The 19,309-nt window shown below is 37.0% G+C and overlaps 1 protein-coding gene across 2 annotated transcripts; it reads left to right on the forward strand.

The window, feature by feature from the left end:
• The first annotated feature begins 845 nt into the window (after positions 1-845).
• cdca2 (cell division cycle associated 2) lies at positions 846-18,843 on the forward strand. Of its 2 annotated transcripts, none has more exons than XM_067439431.1 (13): positions 846-1,068; positions 1,546-1,731; positions 1,963-2,093; positions 4,696-4,855; positions 5,724-5,878; positions 6,092-6,203; positions 8,299-8,606; positions 8,758-8,818; positions 8,896-9,024; positions 12,942-13,033; positions 13,420-13,494; positions 13,748-13,913; positions 17,665-18,843. In XM_067439431.1, exons 2-13 carry the CDS (start codon positions 1,578-1,580, stop codon positions 18,594-18,596), a joined length of 2,475 nt encoding a protein of 824 aa, XP_067295532.1. In that variant the 5' UTR covers positions 846-1,068; positions 1,546-1,577; the 3' UTR covers positions 18,597-18,843. The 2 variants fall into 2 exon arrangements, with proteins under 2 accessions (XP_067295532.1, XP_067295533.1); XM_067439432.1 differs by having other exon boundaries at positions 12,945-13,033.
• Positions 18,844-19,309: the final 466 nt, after the last annotated feature.

Consider the following 19,309-nt stretch of genomic DNA (forward strand, 5'->3'; position numbering starts at 1 on the left):
GAAAACATTTGTGCTACTTAATATTTTTGTGGAAACTGTGATGCATTTTTCTGTATTTTTTGTTGTTGATGAATATAAAGTTTAAAAGAGCAGAATTTATCATATTTACTTTTTTTAAATAAAAATATTACTGACCCCAAAATATCTGATATCAAAATATATTTGCAATACTATCACTTGCAATAAATGATAACTTTCAGAACACCCAGCTACTTTTGAATGTCCAGCTATGGACGCAGCATGATTTTTGCCATTATAATGTAGTTATGGCATCTACCAGCAGGGGCTCTGACCAGCTAAACCCTGCCTCGTTGCAATGTGCCAGCAGAAACCCAACAGAGATGAGGCTGTTCCTATTGCATTAGAGGAGGTTGAAAAGAGTTTTACGGTTAAAAAGATGTTGTTTAGTAGTTAACTGCACTCCATGACTCTGGCAGCTAGGCTATAGCACGCAGAGAAAATTGCTGTCACTTTAGAAATATTTCCTTATAAGATACTGCATGACGACTGTATTTTGGAGTTAATACATTTTTTGTATACTTAATTTAAAATGAAGACATGGCCTAGCCCTAGTGTATTGTACAGTTTCGTGGAATATTTCTTTATTATATATTATTATTATTACAGCCACACCCTACATAGCGGCATTTAATTTAATAACATTTAATTTCTTTTTGTTATTTCTAAAAAAATATATATATATTATTAATAATTATTTATATAAATAATTTTAAAAACAACTACATTAGAACATGCACGTTCGTTAAGCCTGAATGTGATTGGCCGTTTTGAAGCACATGACCTATTTTCTTAAACCCGATTGGCTGATTCATATGAACAGGAGGAGGTTTTTTGCCAGATGGACAGGGACGACCAGATGCGTTAGAACCAGAAACAGAAATACTCTCTCATGTCTAGAAAATACACATACAAATACACAACTCAGTAATATTTATATACAGTCGTATCGTAGATTATTGGCTGTAAAAAGTCGTTTATTTTAAGTCTTATTCAGCTGTTTTCGGATTCCTTCACAGCGGAAGAATACTTGCGCCGTTTTAACGTGCGGTAAGGAGCGAAGTTTGAACATTTCAGTGACGTTACAATATAAACAAATATGTGTTTTTACGTCTTTGATGTAACATTTCGATATCTCAACTAGTTGTAGTTGTGTTGTTAGCTACACTGCGGGGTAAAAAAATGCAAACATGTGATGTTTCTCAAAGTAGGTTCCTGAGGTTTCTCAGGTTACATATCGCTGGCCTAATGTTAACAGACGTGCTTAAAGTAAATCTCTTATTTCCAGGTTCCAGTTAAGTTACAAACATAGCTGCTAAGTTTAATTGAGCGATTAGTTGGGGCTAATCAGTCTTAGAAAGCTAACGTTACGTTTTTATGTAACAGACTTACAAAAGTTATGACTAACTTAGTCTTGACGATTTTTTTTAAATGACTAACTTGTAAAAGCAGTCTAAGCAGTTGTCATCTTACTATCTAATGTTTTAGTATGACATTACTTTATCTTCAATTTATTTATTTACTCAGATATCATATCTTATGAACCTGACTCAACAAGCATGGAGGAAACTGAAGCCATGGACAGCAGACCACCACTGGCATCCCTGTCTCCCTGTCGACAGAACACTGCAGGAGATGTGGATTTCTCTAAACTCACTCCTTCACAGTTTGGCATATCAACAGACAGCTTTATATCGTCATCCAAGGTTAAAGGTTAGTAAAAAATAAAATGGATTTAAAAATGTCTTGCCTTATGTATAACTGTTTAATCGTGTTATATGGAGTTCTTAGAGTGTAAACGAGACGTTTATATTCATTCAGTTGTTGCTGTGCTATTTTATTTTGCACAATTTAATTTTATGCAGTTCTGTCTCGTCAATGAAGCACACTAAATTAATTTGAAATGTAACTTGATGCACACTTTTCATACTGTGTTCTCCTCAGATAAGTCCAGAGTGGCTCAACTGAAGAATAGGAGGAGATCCACGATTGGGGTCCGGGGATCTCCGGAAACAAACTCTCTCATCTGCTTTAGAGCCAGACAAGCTGCAAAAACACCTCCGCGAACACCACAGGTAGATGCATGGTCTAAAGCCCTATTTGGACGGGATAGTTAGAGTAATGTAATTTTACCACAGGAAGTCTGTAACATTGCATGGGATATGAAATCAAGGGCAACTCGATTTACGCTAGTGATGGGGTGTCGACTCTAGCACAGGAATCGACTCTCTGTCAACTTTGTTGCTATGTCTTGTAATTGTTCTAATGAAACATCACACAATCAATAGAAAAAAAACTGTTATTTTCGGACACTACCAGCAACATTTGTTGCTTCAAGGGGTCAGAATAAAATAAAGATAGTACTGAAAAAGTAATGCTGTTTTATTTTTTTATCAAGGCTTAACACTGTTCTGGTTCAAGTGTCCATCTGAAATCGCTCACTTGATTACTGATTCTCTAATCCCTATAGCGCATTGGCAGTTGTTGAGCCGCGCTGTATAAGCAGTGAATGTGGAGTAAATTAAATGAAGCGAGGATTTCGGACACTGATGTAGAATTTTGTCAGATACAGATTTATCCTACATGTAGATTACATTAGAAATAGATGTCATAGTGACTTTAGTTTGTAATTATAGCTTTAGTTTAGTTGATGGTAAATTAAGGCTATAGATTTAGTCTTTCATGAATCTTAAAAAGTGTATTTATTTTTGGTATCTTTCCTGCCCAAGCACCTTTTAAGACAATGATCATGCATTAAAAAATACATTCTGTCTAGTTTATTTTATTCTGACATAATATTGTACCACAGCTGTTTTTCGTGACTTTTCCCAGCAACACTGAAAGCTCAAGTCATTACTAAATTTGACTAATTTGGACAGTCACATTAAAAGTATGTTGTTTTATTTAGGGTTTTTTTAGGCTTTTTGTCAGGCTGGGAAAATTATGTTATTTTCTTATTTCTGGCCCTGTTTTGATGTAAAATAAATTTCCCTTCAGTGGGAGTCAAGGGCGACTCCAAAACCTGGAATCATTCAATGTGATTTAAAGGATGTTTGCGTTTTTACTTTGAGGATTGTCATTCCGGCAGTGCGTGCGCTTCAGATGATCAATTTGATCAGTCCACAGTTCTAATAGCAAGAAAGCGTGTCAAAATGACTATTCCCAAACTGTTAATGGTTAGTTCTGCATTTACTCACTCTCATGTTCAGGGTTCGTACAAGGTACTTAAAGTGCTTGAAGTACTTGAATTTGAATATTTTAAATGTAAGTCCTGGAAAACCCTTGAAAACAGCCATATTTATGAAGAGGTTCTTGAAAAGTGCTTGAATTTGGGGTTGCAAGTTGCAACAAATAGTCAATAAACTCGTGATCGACAACGAGTGACTGTATCAGGATAACAGCATGTAAATTACTATGATAAATGGACTGCATTTATATAGTTCTTTCAACATACCTATGGCCATCCAAAGCACTTTATATATTGCCGCACATTCACCCGTTCATACACCGACGGCGATGTCAACCATGTAAGGCACCATCCAGCTCGTCTGGAGCAGCTGGGGTTAGGTGTCTTGTTCATGGACACCTCGACACTTGGTCAGGTGGACCTTTCAGTTTGTAGACATGAACCACTGAGCCACTGCGAAATGTAAGCCATTTCTACAAGATAAAGAAATGCCTGTAACGGTCCTTTTATCTGGTAACTGAGTTTGGTTTTTTTGACTTTGTATGTTTTCATAGCACTCAGCTGAAAGTGATAGGTGGATGTGGAATAGTGCGTTTTGTCAGTATTTTTTTGGGGTGCTTTTTTTAATCTGATAATTTGAAAAAATCATTGGCCAACTAATCGTTTTTCAAAATAGAATTGTTGCAGCCCTACTTGAATTATTGAAAGAAAATATTTACAAAATTAGTGTTTAATTTTTTCGATTAACTACACTTTTTGAAATATTCAGATATACCACAGAGTTTGATTAGACACATGGTTTGACATCAACAACAAATGAAATGGGCCCATTTAATTACTAGCCAAAATGCATAATTATATGGTTATTTGCATTAAAGGTGCACTATGCACCGAGTGTTAATGAGATGAACAACACACGCCTAGTGAGCAGCAGGGACTTTTATTCTAACGGGACGGGACACAGTCGCTGGGCACCGCCGCTATTTCCGCTTTTCCGGTAACGCAGCTCTGTTTATCATATTAGATACATTTGAGTGTGTTGAGAATGATGTATTGATGTTACTCTGTGCGTTTGCTCGGCAGCTGCTGTGACACTTGTTCACACTGACTGCTAAGAATAAAGCGTTTCTGTCGGAAACCGAGGGTATCGCAGATATGACGCAATTGACAGGCGACTCCTCAGGCGCTATGCTCAGATGTCCCAGCTCCTTGGTTAAAATAGCTATTTTCTCACAATTTACAAATAGTTAGAAACATTTGTGATATTGTAAGTACTCAACTGAACAAAATATGCTACACTGGCCTGGTGGATTTTGGATATTTTACTGCAAAAATACTACATAGTGCACCTTTAAGAATCACTTAACACTTATCAGGACAGACTTTTGATCCATTTTTGGACCACATTGTTTATTGTTATCATGATGATAAGGAAGGTTGTTTCTATTTTTACTTTATCAGTTATAACTTTGTACTCTGTCCTCATGAAGCTTTTGCAGGGGAGTCCGTTTCTTTCACGCTGTGACTCTCTGAAGAAGAAGATGGCTGCCTTCCAGTGTCTGATGGAGGAGGAGGGTGAAGAGGATGAAAAGAGGAAAAATGAGGAGAGTGAGAGTGCAAAAAGTACTTTGGCTAAAGATTCTAAGAACGGTCAGTCTCTCCTCAAACTGTTGATTGCTGCCAACATAAAAACAGAATATCTTTCAGGGGCAAGCTTGTAGGATCAAATTAAATTGTGAAAAAGTTATTAAGAGAATATAATACTGTCATTGCTTTCCATTTCCAGCTAATAGAACTTATTCAGAATAGGGAAGCACCATGATAAATTTTGATGCAATTTGTTTTCTTCCATTGATCCCAGTTAGAGCGCAGCAGGATGAATTGCAGAGCTGCAGAATAAATCAAATGAAACGTATGAGCCTTAAAATAAATATCTTTACATTTTAGAGGGCTTTTAGTGTTAATAAAAACATTGAAAAGGCATTTCCAGTCTTCCAGTTTAAATAATCTGTGATCATTTCAGGTTTTGACATTGAATGTGTAAGTTTTATTTAAATGTAAACAAGACAATTGAAAGATGTCAGTATAGTCCTTTCAATACAATCTATTTTTAAAATCCATAATGTGGATAGAGCCTAGAAGGCTGGATGACATTTATAATAGCACTTAAACCCCTCTGAAATATGAACATTTATTTTAAAGTTTATAAGCAACTGTTTTCTTTTGATTTATATGTTAGCAGCAGCCTTCTGTCCTGCATGCTGTGCTTTAACTGGGATCAGTAATATGATTCAAATCATTAGAAGCAATTCTTAGCTCTACAGAGTTTGTCAAGATTAGTCCAGAGAGTGGCTTTCATGCTTTTTTGGTTAAATAATATTGAGAACAGTCAGCAATCGCTGATTCAATGCAATTTTAAAATGAGGACAGATTCATTATATTATTTTGCAGCATTACCTGTTTCTGCTAAATGTCATCTTGGTTCATTATTTCAATGAGGTTACTGTCTGTCTTACAGGAAAGGAGAATGCGCTGACTGCACAAGGCCCATTTACTTTGATGACACCGCCTCCCTCAAAGAAACGCTGCTGGGCCCCACCGGGGGAGTGTGAGGACAAGATTACTGAGACGCCACTCCCCAACCCCTCTTTCACAACACAACAGGAGCAAGAGGTAAACATATCAGCATTTAACGGGATCATGTTTGATATTCGATATGCAGTTTATCATCTGTTAAATTGCCATCAGCAGATAAATTGGCACAGGTAAATTGCTTACAATGCAACCAATGAACGCTACACTTGAACAGACTTTGCGGTCAGCATTATTAGTCTGGTGGTGTTCCTGTAGTCAGCGTTGTGTTCTTTTGTTTTTCTATGATTATAGGTGAAATGCTCTGCGTCTCAAAGCCAGATGCCTCTATCAGGTGTGGATTCAGATGCAAAGAATGAACTTTTGTCTTTACCCATGCTGTCAAAACCAGATGTTAAGGCAGCAGGTAAGGGAACCTCACCAGGGCAGCATTTATTTGATCAAAAATACAGTAAAAACTGTAATATTGTAAAATATAATTACAATTTTAAATAGAAAATCTTTTTCTATTGGAATATATTTTTCATATAAAACGTAATGTATTCCTGTAATGCAAAGCTGAATTTTCTGCATCACTACAGTCTTCAGTGTCACATGATCCCGACCCGCACCCATTGATCACATTACATTTATTTTAACTCACTGTTCAGCCTGATGATATTTACATATAACAGTTAAGTAGGCTTCTTTTAAATGAACATTCATTTAAAGCAAAAGTCATTTTTCTTAAGGGAAAAAAATCTCTCCCAACTAACTATAATATTAGAGGTTACAATTACCAACAGAAACCAAACTTTTTAATTTAGCTGCTATTAGTATTATCTAGGGACCTCTGTGATTAAAAAATTACTCCCCCACATCTGAGTTTTGTGCAACGCATTCGCACGCGATAAGCAAAGCCTGTGATTTTACTCGAATTTACTGACTTGACCGGATATGATGTCAAGACTTGTAAATGTTTTTTCGTTATAGATATAGCTGTGTGAAATCATAAACAGGCATCGATATCGTTTTGATTATTTTATTGTAATAAACAATTTCGTTCAGTTAGAGAACAGACGCCATGAAATGAGCACAGAAAGACCAGCGGCAGGAGTCAGATTTCATTTGTCTTATATGATAAAGAAAGCACCAGAAATATGCGCGTATGAGAAGGAAAAAGAGCGGCGCGGGACGTGCTCGCGGTGCTGGACTCTGACCTGAAGCGCGCGCGCGTGCACCTTTCAGACAACAAACATGCGATAGCCATTCAGTTCTTTCGTGGATTATTATTTGGGTTTGAATGGTCAAACATATGTAAAAATGCACGGTCTGGCGAGTATTCAGGTAAACACAGTCGGAAATGTCTTTAGTGAACGTATACAGCTGAGGTAATGAGAGCCTTGCAGGTCTTAATATAGACATTGTGTGATTAATGTCAAACACCAATGAAAAATGGAAAACCACCACATGCTTGGCTAAATAACTAAAATATATTTATTAAGAATCAGTGTATAGTTGATTATAGAGTGAAGACTATGTAAGCAGTTTTATATTTGATTATTTAAATTCTTTCTTGACTTGCTACTGTTAAATAGACCTAATGTAGCTGAAAAATAAAGAACTGTTTTTGTCATATTGTTTGTAAGTTGCGTTTTTTAATTATTTTTAAAAACAAAGATACAATTAAAAATCTATATTATAATTATAAAATTACACTTAAAAATATTAAATTACTGGTATCATGAAATAAGATTTTGGTCATCCTTACCTGTTAAGAAGTGAAAGGTTAGTGAATGATAACATGATTGATAATGTGATCTCTGTAAGGATGTTCACACTGGCATGCAGTTATTATAGCAATAACAGAAGGGAATGGTCAAAACCAGGGCAGGAACATGCGGGCCAAGGGAATTTTTTGTAAAAAATAAAATAAAACAATGAATAATAAGTTCTGTTGTCATATTATCTGTTTTTTTTTTTTTTTTTTTTTTTACCGTGGTATCGATTTAGTATCAGTGTTTTGGTCTGGTATCGTATCGAAGTCAGAATTTTGGTATCGTGACAACACTAATTTAAAGAGTAATTTGATTGTTTGCATATAATAAGACTTAGAACAAACTGTTGTTTATTTTTATGTATACTGTTTTATATGTTAAATTTGTGGAAAGGAGTTCAATTAGGAGTTCTCACAGCATTCATACTCAGAAAGTAGAACTTAAATGACATTAATTACAAGATGATTATGGTATGATAAAACCATGTTGGATGATGATACCACAAATAAACTGAGCTCAAGTTTTCTTCATTTCATAATGATGTCAGCAGGTTCTGGATATCTTCATAATGTGACATAGTTTTTGGTTTTAGTGATTTTCTTTTTTTGGGGCTGTGGAAAAGGTTTTGTGTACTGAAGTTTGCCATGTATTTTCACAGTCCTATTATGTGTCCTAATCGGTTTCTTTATGGCTCAGGTTCATTTTGTTTCAAATACTTAACTAATAAAAAAAAAATCTTTACAGATTATAACATGGGTTCTTCTATACGCAAGAAGAAGCGTGTTCATTTTGGGGCACCGCTCTCTCCAGAGTTCTTTGACAAAACCCTCCCTCCCAGTACTCCACTGCAAAAAGGAAGCACCCCAATGTGTCCCCCATCATCTACGGGACATAAACGCTCTCTGCTGAAGACCCCTCAACGATGTGAGGCCCCTCTTCCCCAACCTGACTTCAACAGTCCCCAATTCAATGGCTCTTCTCCTGTCCTTGCTATTGACAGACACAGTGCTGAGCTGTTGTACAGTGATGAAGTATTTGAAGAGATCGATAAGGTGTGACACTTGCCAGCTTCTCCAAACTAACTTATCTGATTGTAGATTAATCATATAAGTGGCATATGGTTTTATTCTGTTATTGCACAATTTATGTTGCATTAATTTATGTATTGAAGTTTTTGTGACTTTCTCGAATCTATATTTTCAGATAAGTTTTCCCAGTATGGAGGAAGAGTCTCCCTCACACAAGCCTTCAGAGAACTGCAAAGGTGAGTTATGAAATGATTTAGAAGAGAAGGAAAATTTCTCTTCGTTCTGTATTCTAATCGTGTGTCTAAAACTGTAGATGTACTCTCTGCTGAGGAGCCCCGGCAGCCCCAGGCTGAAGATGCTGAAGTTATGAACGCTGCTTTTCAAGAGGAAGAGGATGAGCCATCAAATTCACTGACAGAGGAAAATCTGCCATGTCCCACTGGTGAGCAGTTTTTATTTCTTTGTGCTAAAAAAAAAAAAAGAACCAAACTGGGGTGAAGATTATGAGAACTTAATGCAAAGTCTACTCTTCTTCTAATACACTTACAACACATCCTTTTTTTTTATTTTTTTATCTATGTGTCTTTTTGTCTCTAGTTTTGTTTAACTTTTTAATATTTATTTCATACTTTAGTGGTGGCGCTTTACAAGGACTGAATTTAGAGACTGGATTGTAGCTTACAGTTAACATGGTAAACTATGTGAGAAGTTTTATCTCTCAATTAATCCCCTTTAAACCACAGCTGTCAAAACACTGCTTTTTGTTAAACAAAAATAGTCCAGCTTGCCTACTGTGACCTGTGTTCATTTTATTATGCCTAATCCATAGGTCTGGTTTTATGTGTGGATTTTAATAGATTTCTATGATCAGGTGTAAGTCCAATACATCTGTTGAATATCAGTTACCATATTGAAGGGATAAATACATGCAGATGGATCTTTCGACATTGCATTTACTGTATATATACGTTATTTGCATATAAGCATTCCGCTGGGCTTTGCCTAGTTATAAACTTCTTTAACAGAGTTTCTGTGGGTCTTAAAAAATATCTTGAAGGATTAGTTCACTTCAAAATGAGAATGTCCTAATATATTTTACCCTCCCCAATCACCATCTCATCCAAGATGTTTGTGTCTTTCTTTCTTCAGTCGAAAATAAGTTTTTTGAGGAAAACTTTCCAGGATTTCTCTCCTCATCATAGACTTCGATGGCAACCCAAATGTTGAAGGTCTAAATCAATGCAGTTTCCAAGAGCTTCAGAGGCTCTGCACGATCCCAGACGAGGAATAGCCTCTTATCTAGCGCAACCATCCGTCATTTAAAAAAAAGTAATAAATATTTTTTTTTTACTTTTTAACCTAAATTGCTTATCTTGCACTGCTCTGTGATGTGCCAAGGATTGCACAATTATGCCGGAAAGATCACGTAGGCGGAAGTACCGCCCCAAGCAAATGTGCGAGGACCAATACAAACGCCTTTTACCGAAAAACACTCCTTCAACTTCAAAATCGTCCAACAATTTGGACGTTTGTATTAGTCTTGCACTCTGTAAACATGGGGGCAGTATTTCCGCCTACGTTTAGTGTGTTTTTTTTGTTTTTTTTCTCAACGTGATTACGCAATAGCTAAACTTGCTAGATAAGTCCCTATTCCTTGTCTGGGATCGTGTAGAGCCCCTTTGAAACTGCCTTGATTTGGACCTCAACACTTTGGTTGCCATGGAAGTCTATGGTGAGGAGAAAAATCCTGGAATGTTTTCTTCACAAAAAAAATTTCAACTGAAGACAGACATGAACATCTTGGATGAGATGGGGTGAGTAAAATATCGGGAAATTTTCATTTTGAAGTGAACTAATCCTTTAAAAAGTCTTAATTTGACCTCCCACACTTTTAAGGCCTCAAAAATATCTTAAATTGAAACAGAAAGTCTTAAATTCAATATCATGGCATTTAATTAGTGCCCTATAATTTCTGTGATGCAGAATTGCAGAATCCATTCATAAAATCTTTTTTTAATGTATAATGCAGAATATCACAGAATTTGTCATATTTTGGATGAATAAATCAAAAGTAGGTTGGAACACTTAAAGGTTCGTCATTTACTTACCCTAATGTTGTTCCAAACTCGTAAGACTTTCGTTCATCATTATAAAGAATCAAATCTCTTCAGAAAGTGGAATAAACCACTTGATTCGTATCGATTAGTTCCTAATTTCTTTTTGAAATTTTTGAAGGATCAGATGGTAGTTGCATAGACTGTCAATGGAGGGATATTAAAAATAACTTCATTTGTGTTCTGAAGATGAATGAAAGTCAGTAATTTAATTTAACTATGAAACAAAAAATAACAGATTTTATAGGGCCCTATATTTAATTAAATTGCATGCACTGCAAAAATTATGTCCTTAAATCAAGATACGTTTACTTGACATGCAAAATGAAGATTTTTTTTTTTCTTGGTGTCTGAGAAATTGAACAAAATGAAAGCTTCAGTCTAAATGTCAGTCAGTCAGTCAGTCTTCAAAATGATCTCCTTATCTTAGCCCCATTCACAATGATACGTTTATAATATGTTATAATTTATGTGGTACTGATGGGTTTCCATGGAAAATTCAAGCATGTCTTTGCGTCATTACATCACGTCTCCTTCCATAAAGGATTCATAGTCACGCACATGAGGAATATGTATACCGCATGTTCTTCAGCAGATCATTTATAGCCTTTTCTCACAGCAGCTGGTGTAATTAAACATTATTTTGATGGCAGATTGTAATCCAGAAATGCCCAAATGACATCATCAGTGACAACTATAGATTCACCTATAGTCAAAAGCAAAAGAATAGACTGTATGGAAATTGAAATCTACAGGTAGCGCTAAATACAGCCACGCAATGCTAATGCTGTATAATAATAATTTGCATGGTTTGATGTGATATTTAATCGATTTTAAATTTAATCACCTTTGGTAGCGCAATTTATTGTGATGTTTTGTTCCCAAAAGTGGCAGACGTGAAAGTTAATTGTTCAGATGGCATTTTCCGGTGAAAATTTGAATTTAGGTTATACTCCAAGACTTGAATATTTGATTCTTAAGTACAGCATCCACACCGGTGCAGTGACTGACAGCAAGCTGCACATACTCTGCGCTGAGGAGCTGATGCACGACTCTCATACAGATGATAACTCCACAAATAACTGCAATTGCAGGTTTCATACAGAGATGGCCTAGCCTAGAAATCTAGACGCACCCTAGCGGCAGCAAATTTAATCTGCCCGCAAGTGTCGTCTAGGAACTCTCAATACCTATCTGAGCTGTATTCCTCAAAATCTGGATGGCCCAATCACATCATATATAGAATCGGCGGGCGGGGCCATAATGACGACGGCCGAGTTGCGTTTGCGTGCTTCTAGTAAACACAGAAACTGGCGAACGGCGGCGGTCTTTCGAATCAGCTCTGACCGTGACTCTGGAAGACTTGGAGTTAAGCTTTTCTCTTAGAAAAGAACAAAGAACGGCACTGAAGTCATTCTTAAAAAGGGAAGATGTGTTCGGAGTTTACCCGACCGGATACGGTGAATGTTTAATCTATCAACAAGCTCTGCTTCACCTTCGTTGCTCTGGTTGGTGTAGCGCTATCCTATCGCGTGCAGAGGGAGTTTGAAAGACAACCGTTTATCCCGCCCCTCGGATTGAGCCCTGTCAATGGTGAGTTGACAGACCAAACATCTTGATGTGGGTCTGGCTTGTCAGGCTAGAGATGGCCGACAAAGATGCAAAACTTTGAGACTGCAGCTTTAAGTTAGTTTATGCTTAAAACAAGAACAAATGTCATTGGATATGAAAATTAATTTGAATTAAGTTGATTTTTATGAACCCATTGGCAGATATTTATTTGTTTTAATAATAAAATCACTTTCACACGTTCACAAGTTATCTCAAACTTTAAGCTCATTCAATACATTTTCTTTAATTACCTTCATAAATCCTGCAGAAACCCTGTTTAAGGGTAACTAGTTATTCAGACAAACCACCTACTAGTAAAAATGTTTGCAAATAAGTGTGTAAATGTTAAAAATGAACACATTTATTAATTTTCTTGTGGAACACAGTTAATGTCATTTTAAATGGCTTCCTGAGGGTAGTATTAAAATAAAAATAAAAAAAGAAATCAAAATCAATGTCTTGCAGATTCTGCAAGGAAAATGCAAATGTATGAGCAAAAATCTATTGTTTGAATGCTTATTAGCTTCAGCTGTAAGAATCATATGTACTGATTATAAGCTGACTGACTATAAGAACAGAAGATTTTGTTATATTTATTTAATTTTTAACATTTGGCACTCATGTTTCTTGTCAGCAGTAAAGGATGAGTCTTCTGCCATCTCTGAAAAGGCACTTTCATCTGACTCCAGCACTAAACCAACTTGCTCTCGCAGTAGGAAAAGAAAGGTGAGGTCTCATATCTGCAAATCAGTTCTTTCAAACAGTCTACTTTGATGTATCAGCTCAAAGCACAGATTCAGCAGTTTATAATACAAAAGAGTTTGTAATAGACCCGTTGCGATATGTAATATCTATATATTTGTGTATTGCTAGAATCTTTCTTCCTTGTGTACTTTATTTATATTAAGAGATCTTTGAACCAAGCATTATTTATTCATTCAGAAAAACGGTATTATCACCATATGTGATCTTTTTTAAACTTTATATTCTTATTCCTTGTAAAAATCATTCTAAAACATTATTTCTAAGTTAGAAAATCCCAGATTTTCAATGTGCTTTCAGGCTTTACTAGAATAATATCAGAAGGCTGATATTCTGTTCTTCTGTATTAGCAACCAGGGGAGAGTGAGCCTGAGAAAAGGAGAAGCTCGCGTACAGCAGCAGCTTCTGCTTCAGGAAAGATGAAGGTATGAAGCTTAAAAAGTATTCATAAGCTGACATGTGATGAGTCTTGGTGAACGGGGGCTTTTTAAGCTCTGATTATTAACACTGGCATCAAACTGAACTGACATTGAGCCTGAAATAATAACACTAATGTGACTTGGACTTAGCATTTGGTATATAAATAGCATAATGCGTGATTTTATACATCATGCCTTTCAGCACATTAGTGTGAACTCTGTCCGTGTTCCTCACTGCAGCTTGTTTTTTTATATACAGAAGACGTCAGGAGTAAAAAAACGATTTGGCAATAAGGATGTGGATCGTTCTCTGTACGGGAAAAGAGACTATGCTTCAAAAAACCCTCTGCTTAGTCCCATATTTGAGACATTGTCTACCAGTCTCAACAACACACTAACACAGACCCAATCAGGAAAACTAACAGGTACTCTTGTCCAAGTGTTTATTTATTTTTTACAGTGTGTGTGGTGTGCCTGTTTATGTGGTTTATTAAAACACAAATTTGTATAACTACACAGGTATTCCACTATAAATGTGGTTTATGAGGACATTTCAAATGACCATTAACCATTACGCCTGTGGAGAGTTCCTGTAAACCACATAGACAACGTGTGTGTGTGTGTGTGTGTGTGTGTGTGTGTGTGTGTGTGTGTGTGTGTGTGTGTGTGTGTGTGTGTGTGTGTGTGTGTGTGTGTGTGTGTGTGTGTGTGTGTGTGTGTGTGTGTGTGTGTGTGTGTGTGTGTGTGTGTGTGTGTGTGTGTGTGTGTGTGTGTGTGTGTGTATGTATGTATGGTAAATGGACTGCATTTACGTATAGCACTTTCAACAGACCTATGGCAATCCAGTGCACTTTACATATTGCCTCACATTCACCCATTCATACACTGAGGATAATATATATATATATATATAGCTAGTTAGTTGAGTTTGTGGAAAAACCTTTTATAGTGCTTTTACATTGTCTTTCAATGCATTTGATAATTCATACTCAGAAAGCAGAACTATACTGTTTGTGTGTGTATATATATATATTTATGTATGTATATATATATATATATATATATATATATATATGTATGTATATATATACACACACAAACAGTATAGTTCTGCTTTCTGAGTATGAATTATCAAATGCATTGAAAGACAATGTAAAAGCACTATAAAAGGTTTTTCCACAAACTCAACTAACTAGCTTCTCTCCTGTATGATTTCACGAGTCTCTTCAGACCTTTCTGTACTAGGATTGGGCGATGTCACCTAAATCGGCAGCTGACGATCTGTACAGTAAAACATCGCGGCCGTTTTTTTTGTTAAGAAATGATATCGTCCATTGGCACAACCCTCTACTGTACATGAATTATGAGCTCCCAGAACTTCTGGGTTTCACTCTCAAAACTAATTTGTTATTTCTTAACAAACCTATGTGTCTATTTAAGGACAACACATTTTGTTTGTTTTAACTCATCTAGTGTGTTCTTCTACTTAATACAGATAGATAGTGTGCTAAAATATGTAACAGTGTCATAAATCACACAGGTTTGTCTCAGATGTGCTTTAATCAGTTTAACGAAATGAATGCAATGCAATTTTTTTATATATATATATATATATATATATATATATATATATATATATATATATATATATATATATATATATATATATATATATATATTTAAACTTGAACTTTATTTTTACATGAAGTCAGTATTCACATGTCATTTGAATGTCATATACATTTCAAACATATTTATATCTTAATATATATAATCCTGTAACGTTACCATAAGCACGAGAGGTCGCTGTGTAAAGGCACCATTACAATCAAAAAATTTCACAAACAAAAAATAATAGTAATCTTACATTCAACATAAAATTACACAAATTGTGTTGAAATAGCAATAACACTAGCCTAAGATATTACCGTATTTTCCGGACTATAAGTCGCTCCGGAGTATAAGTCGCATCAGTCAAAAATTGCATCATGAAGAGGAAAAAAACATATAAGTCGCACTGGACTATAAGTCGCATTAGGGCAGAGAGGGAGCCGCGTACACTCGCTCGTGCCCTCTTCACCGCATAACCGAGCAGAAGAAAGAAAGTTTGAAGTGAGTGAGAAACTTGTAAGGGACAGGCGAAAAGCAGAGGTTACTTTAACTGTAATGAAGAAGAAAAAGAAAGCTACTTGCGGACTGTAAGCAAGATAGCCAGAGCTGAAGGAACGAGTCCACAGACGCTTGAACTCTCTGCCGGGAGAGGCTCAGCCGCGCGACGCTGTGTGAATCGTTCTCCGCTACATATTTTACTACATGCTGTTTGTATTTTGCAGAATAAGATTTTCTTAATGGGGGCGTTTTGTTTGTGTTCACTCTTTCTAAGTTGCTGTCTTTAAGTTAATATTAGGCTACAGGAGCAGCATAGAGCGCGTTCTCGTGGCTATTCTTATTCTTGTCAGTCAGTATGAATTAAATTTGATATATAAGTCGCACCTGACTATAAGTCGCAGGACCAGCCAAACTATGAAAAAAGTTTGACTTATAGTCCGGAAAATACGGTAATCATAATAATAATTTATTACATTTTATATAGCGCTATTTTAGATGCTCAAAAGTCTTTACATATAGAAGGGGGAATCTCCCCAACCACCATCAATGTGCAGCATCCACCTGGATGATGCGACAGCAGCCATATTGTGCCAGAACGCTCACACACAGAGTGGTGAAGCCAATCAGTATATGATAATTATTAGGAGGCCATGATGGACCAAAGGGCCAATTTGGCTAGGATCCCGGGGTTACACCCCAACACTTTTTTTTTAAACATATTTAATGACCACCGAGAGTCAGGACCTCGGTTTAACGTCTCATCTGAAGGATGGTGCTTGTTACAGTACTGTTACGCGACAAATCTCAGACAGTGAACTGATGCCTTGTTCTCATGAAGGACAAATGCTTTGCAATGGTCTCCTGGTCGAGTCCAGTGTAGACAGCTTCTAGCTGTTGCAGCGCATCACATCTATTATAGACAACATCACTGATTATAATGGGTCATATTGTCTTTTGTGTGTCGCTCACGTCGGATGTAAACACAGTGTTAAACAATTATCAGTCATTTTATCAGGCTTTGTTGCAGTTTTTTGCCTCCACATTTTACATTAAAATAATGTAATGCACAGCCAGCCGTGGATTATGCCATATCAAAACAACAGTAAAAACTGTAATACTGCGAATTATAAAAAATGGCTTGGTTGTACGTAAGAGACTTATTTTTCAAAAACATTTTAAAAAACGCACAAAACAGTAGGTGTAAAAGCTTTGTTATAAAAATAAAAAAAACTCGGGTTAGTTTTTGGTTTGATGTGCTGTGTTAAAAACTGACCGGCACAATGAGACTGGCACTTTTGTTACAGTAAAACACGACTTGGTGGCGCTCAAGCTCATAACAGTCTCACCAAGCACACATTGAAGATGATGACAACGAAGCAGCTGCTGCTGCTTGAAATATCCATGGTCTGTTTGCCAGTTAGCAAAAAGTGTGATTTGATTTTGGCAAGCATGTAAATACTGGCTCTCTTAATCTGTGACAAGCTAGTGTCAGAAGCTTTGCGCTGTGCCACCTTGTGTACCCTGGGTATTTTGGGTTTTCAATAAGAGGTATCTACTGTCATGGAGTGAATTTTCACTGTCACTAGGCACATAACCAAATCGCTTGGGTATGAACACAGACGTGACAAAAAGTGCTGTCGATAAGTGCGCATGATGATCGTCCCGGTGTGCACAGGCCTTTAGAGTATAGCACATAAGTTCCACTGACTACTTTTATCTTTTTTTAAGGTGCATTCTGTCCTTTTTAAAGCTTGAAAAGAGCTTGAGCATTGTTAGATGCTTATGTTATGCTTATGTGTATGGAAGATGGCAAAATATCTTTCAGTATATCTCCATTCATGTTCCATGGTGAAAGAGGTCGTATGGATTTGGAATGACAATCAAGGCTGAAATAAATGATGACAAAAGTTACATTTTGTTGGATGAACTATCCCCTTAAGCCCTCTAAAACCGATATTGGCAATTAACTTTACAATCCAGAGTAAGAGAACACAGCTTTGGTGAAGCAGAACTATATTATGTTGGCATTTTGAAAACAACTAAAAAAGTTTTTCTCTTCTAACACAGATGGAGAGCAAGTTGGCATTCAGACACTCAATGTTCCTCATAGCAAGACAGTTGGGCCCATGGTAATTCTGGGTACTGCCTGTACACAGACCAGTGAGAACGAGTCAACGTTGACTTCCACTGTGACAGACACCACTGACAACCAATCGGATATGAACACGGCTTGTTTAGAATCCTCAGATGACACTTGTGGTCCATCAGGAAGAGTAAACTCAAGGTCAAAGAATTCCAAGGCCAAACGTAACTCAGGGCGCCAACGTCGTAGCTCAGGCACAGTCAAAAGAAAGGAGTACGACAATACAGCTATCACCTTCACTGCTGAATCAGATTGTGAAATTGGGGAACAAGATACTGAGAACCAAAAGCCAAATGAATCTGCAGGTTTGAGCCCAGTGTACCAAGACAGTTCTGATAAACCAGTGCGTTGTGAAGCTGAGTGCTCTGAGAACAAGGAAATTGAGGCTTTGAACATCTATGTGGTACCAAATGAAGACTCCATAACCACTGAGAGGTTAGAGCAAAAAACACCAAGTGGTAAAAGACGTGGACGTGTCCAAAAGGTGCCGCAAAGTCCTTGTGTACAGATTGAAGTAGAGGAAGTAGACAAGAGTGGTCAGTCAGAGCGAATTACTGTTGATACGTCAGAGATCAACTCTGGACCCGCAGAGCCTAATTTGGCTCCCTGGCAGCAGGCTGACTTCAACATCGACGACATCTTGAGACCTGTGGCAAAGAGTCGCGGTTCAGTGCGACGCAGCCTGAGGAACCGGAGGAGTGTGGACCTGCAGGCTGTAGGCCTGGCCTGGGTGGACCACACCTCCCCGGAGCTGAGTAAAGCGGGTCGGAGGAGCACGCGTCGAAGACTCACCGGAGTGTCTGGACCATTCATTTTTCAAGCCTCGGAGGAACCCACACCAAACTTGGGAGAATAACTGGATTGTTTGTGATAGTAGCAGTTTAATTACTGTTGAATTAACTTTTTTATAATTTGTTACTATTTTCTCATATGTATTTTGACTTTTTATCTTTTTAGTGTATAAGGATGAAAATGGCCTGTTATTCAGAAGATTGTATAATTGTTAGATTTACATCAGCTCATTAAATTGTAACTTAGATGAATGATCCTGTTTGAATGTGATTTTCCTCTGGCAATCATTTTGTTTTACATAAATGGCTATCCCAGGAAAATGACTTTTGTTTTCTTTTACTGTAAATTATGAAAACGTCTGCAGGGCTTGATGTTTTTTTCCCAAGGAGCACCTGTGCTCCTAAGTTGAAAAATTTAGGGGTGCAACTAACATAAATTATGTCTATAGTTTTGTTCCTGCTTTTGCTGCCAAAACAGCTCGACCTGTCAAAGCATGGACTCCACTAGACCCCTGAAGGTGTGCTGTGGTATCTGGCAACAAGTCCTGTAAGTGGCGAGGTAGGGCCTCCATGAATCGGACTTGTTTGTTCAGCACATCGCCCAGATGCTTGATTGGATTGAGATTTGGGGAATTCGGAGGTCAAGTCAACGCCTCAAACTCATTGTTGTGCTCCTCCAACCATTCCTGAACCATTTTTGCTTTGTGGCACGGCACATTATCCTGCTGAAAGAGGCCACAGCCACCAGGGAATACCATACCGTACATGGTCTGAAACA

Source organism: Pseudorasbora parva, chromosome 3, assembly GCF_024679245.1.
Source record: "Pseudorasbora parva isolate DD20220531a chromosome 3, ASM2467924v1, whole genome shotgun sequence".
In the NCBI taxonomy this organism is placed as follows: domain Eukaryota; kingdom Metazoa; phylum Chordata; class Actinopteri; order Cypriniformes; family Gobionidae; genus Pseudorasbora; species Pseudorasbora parva.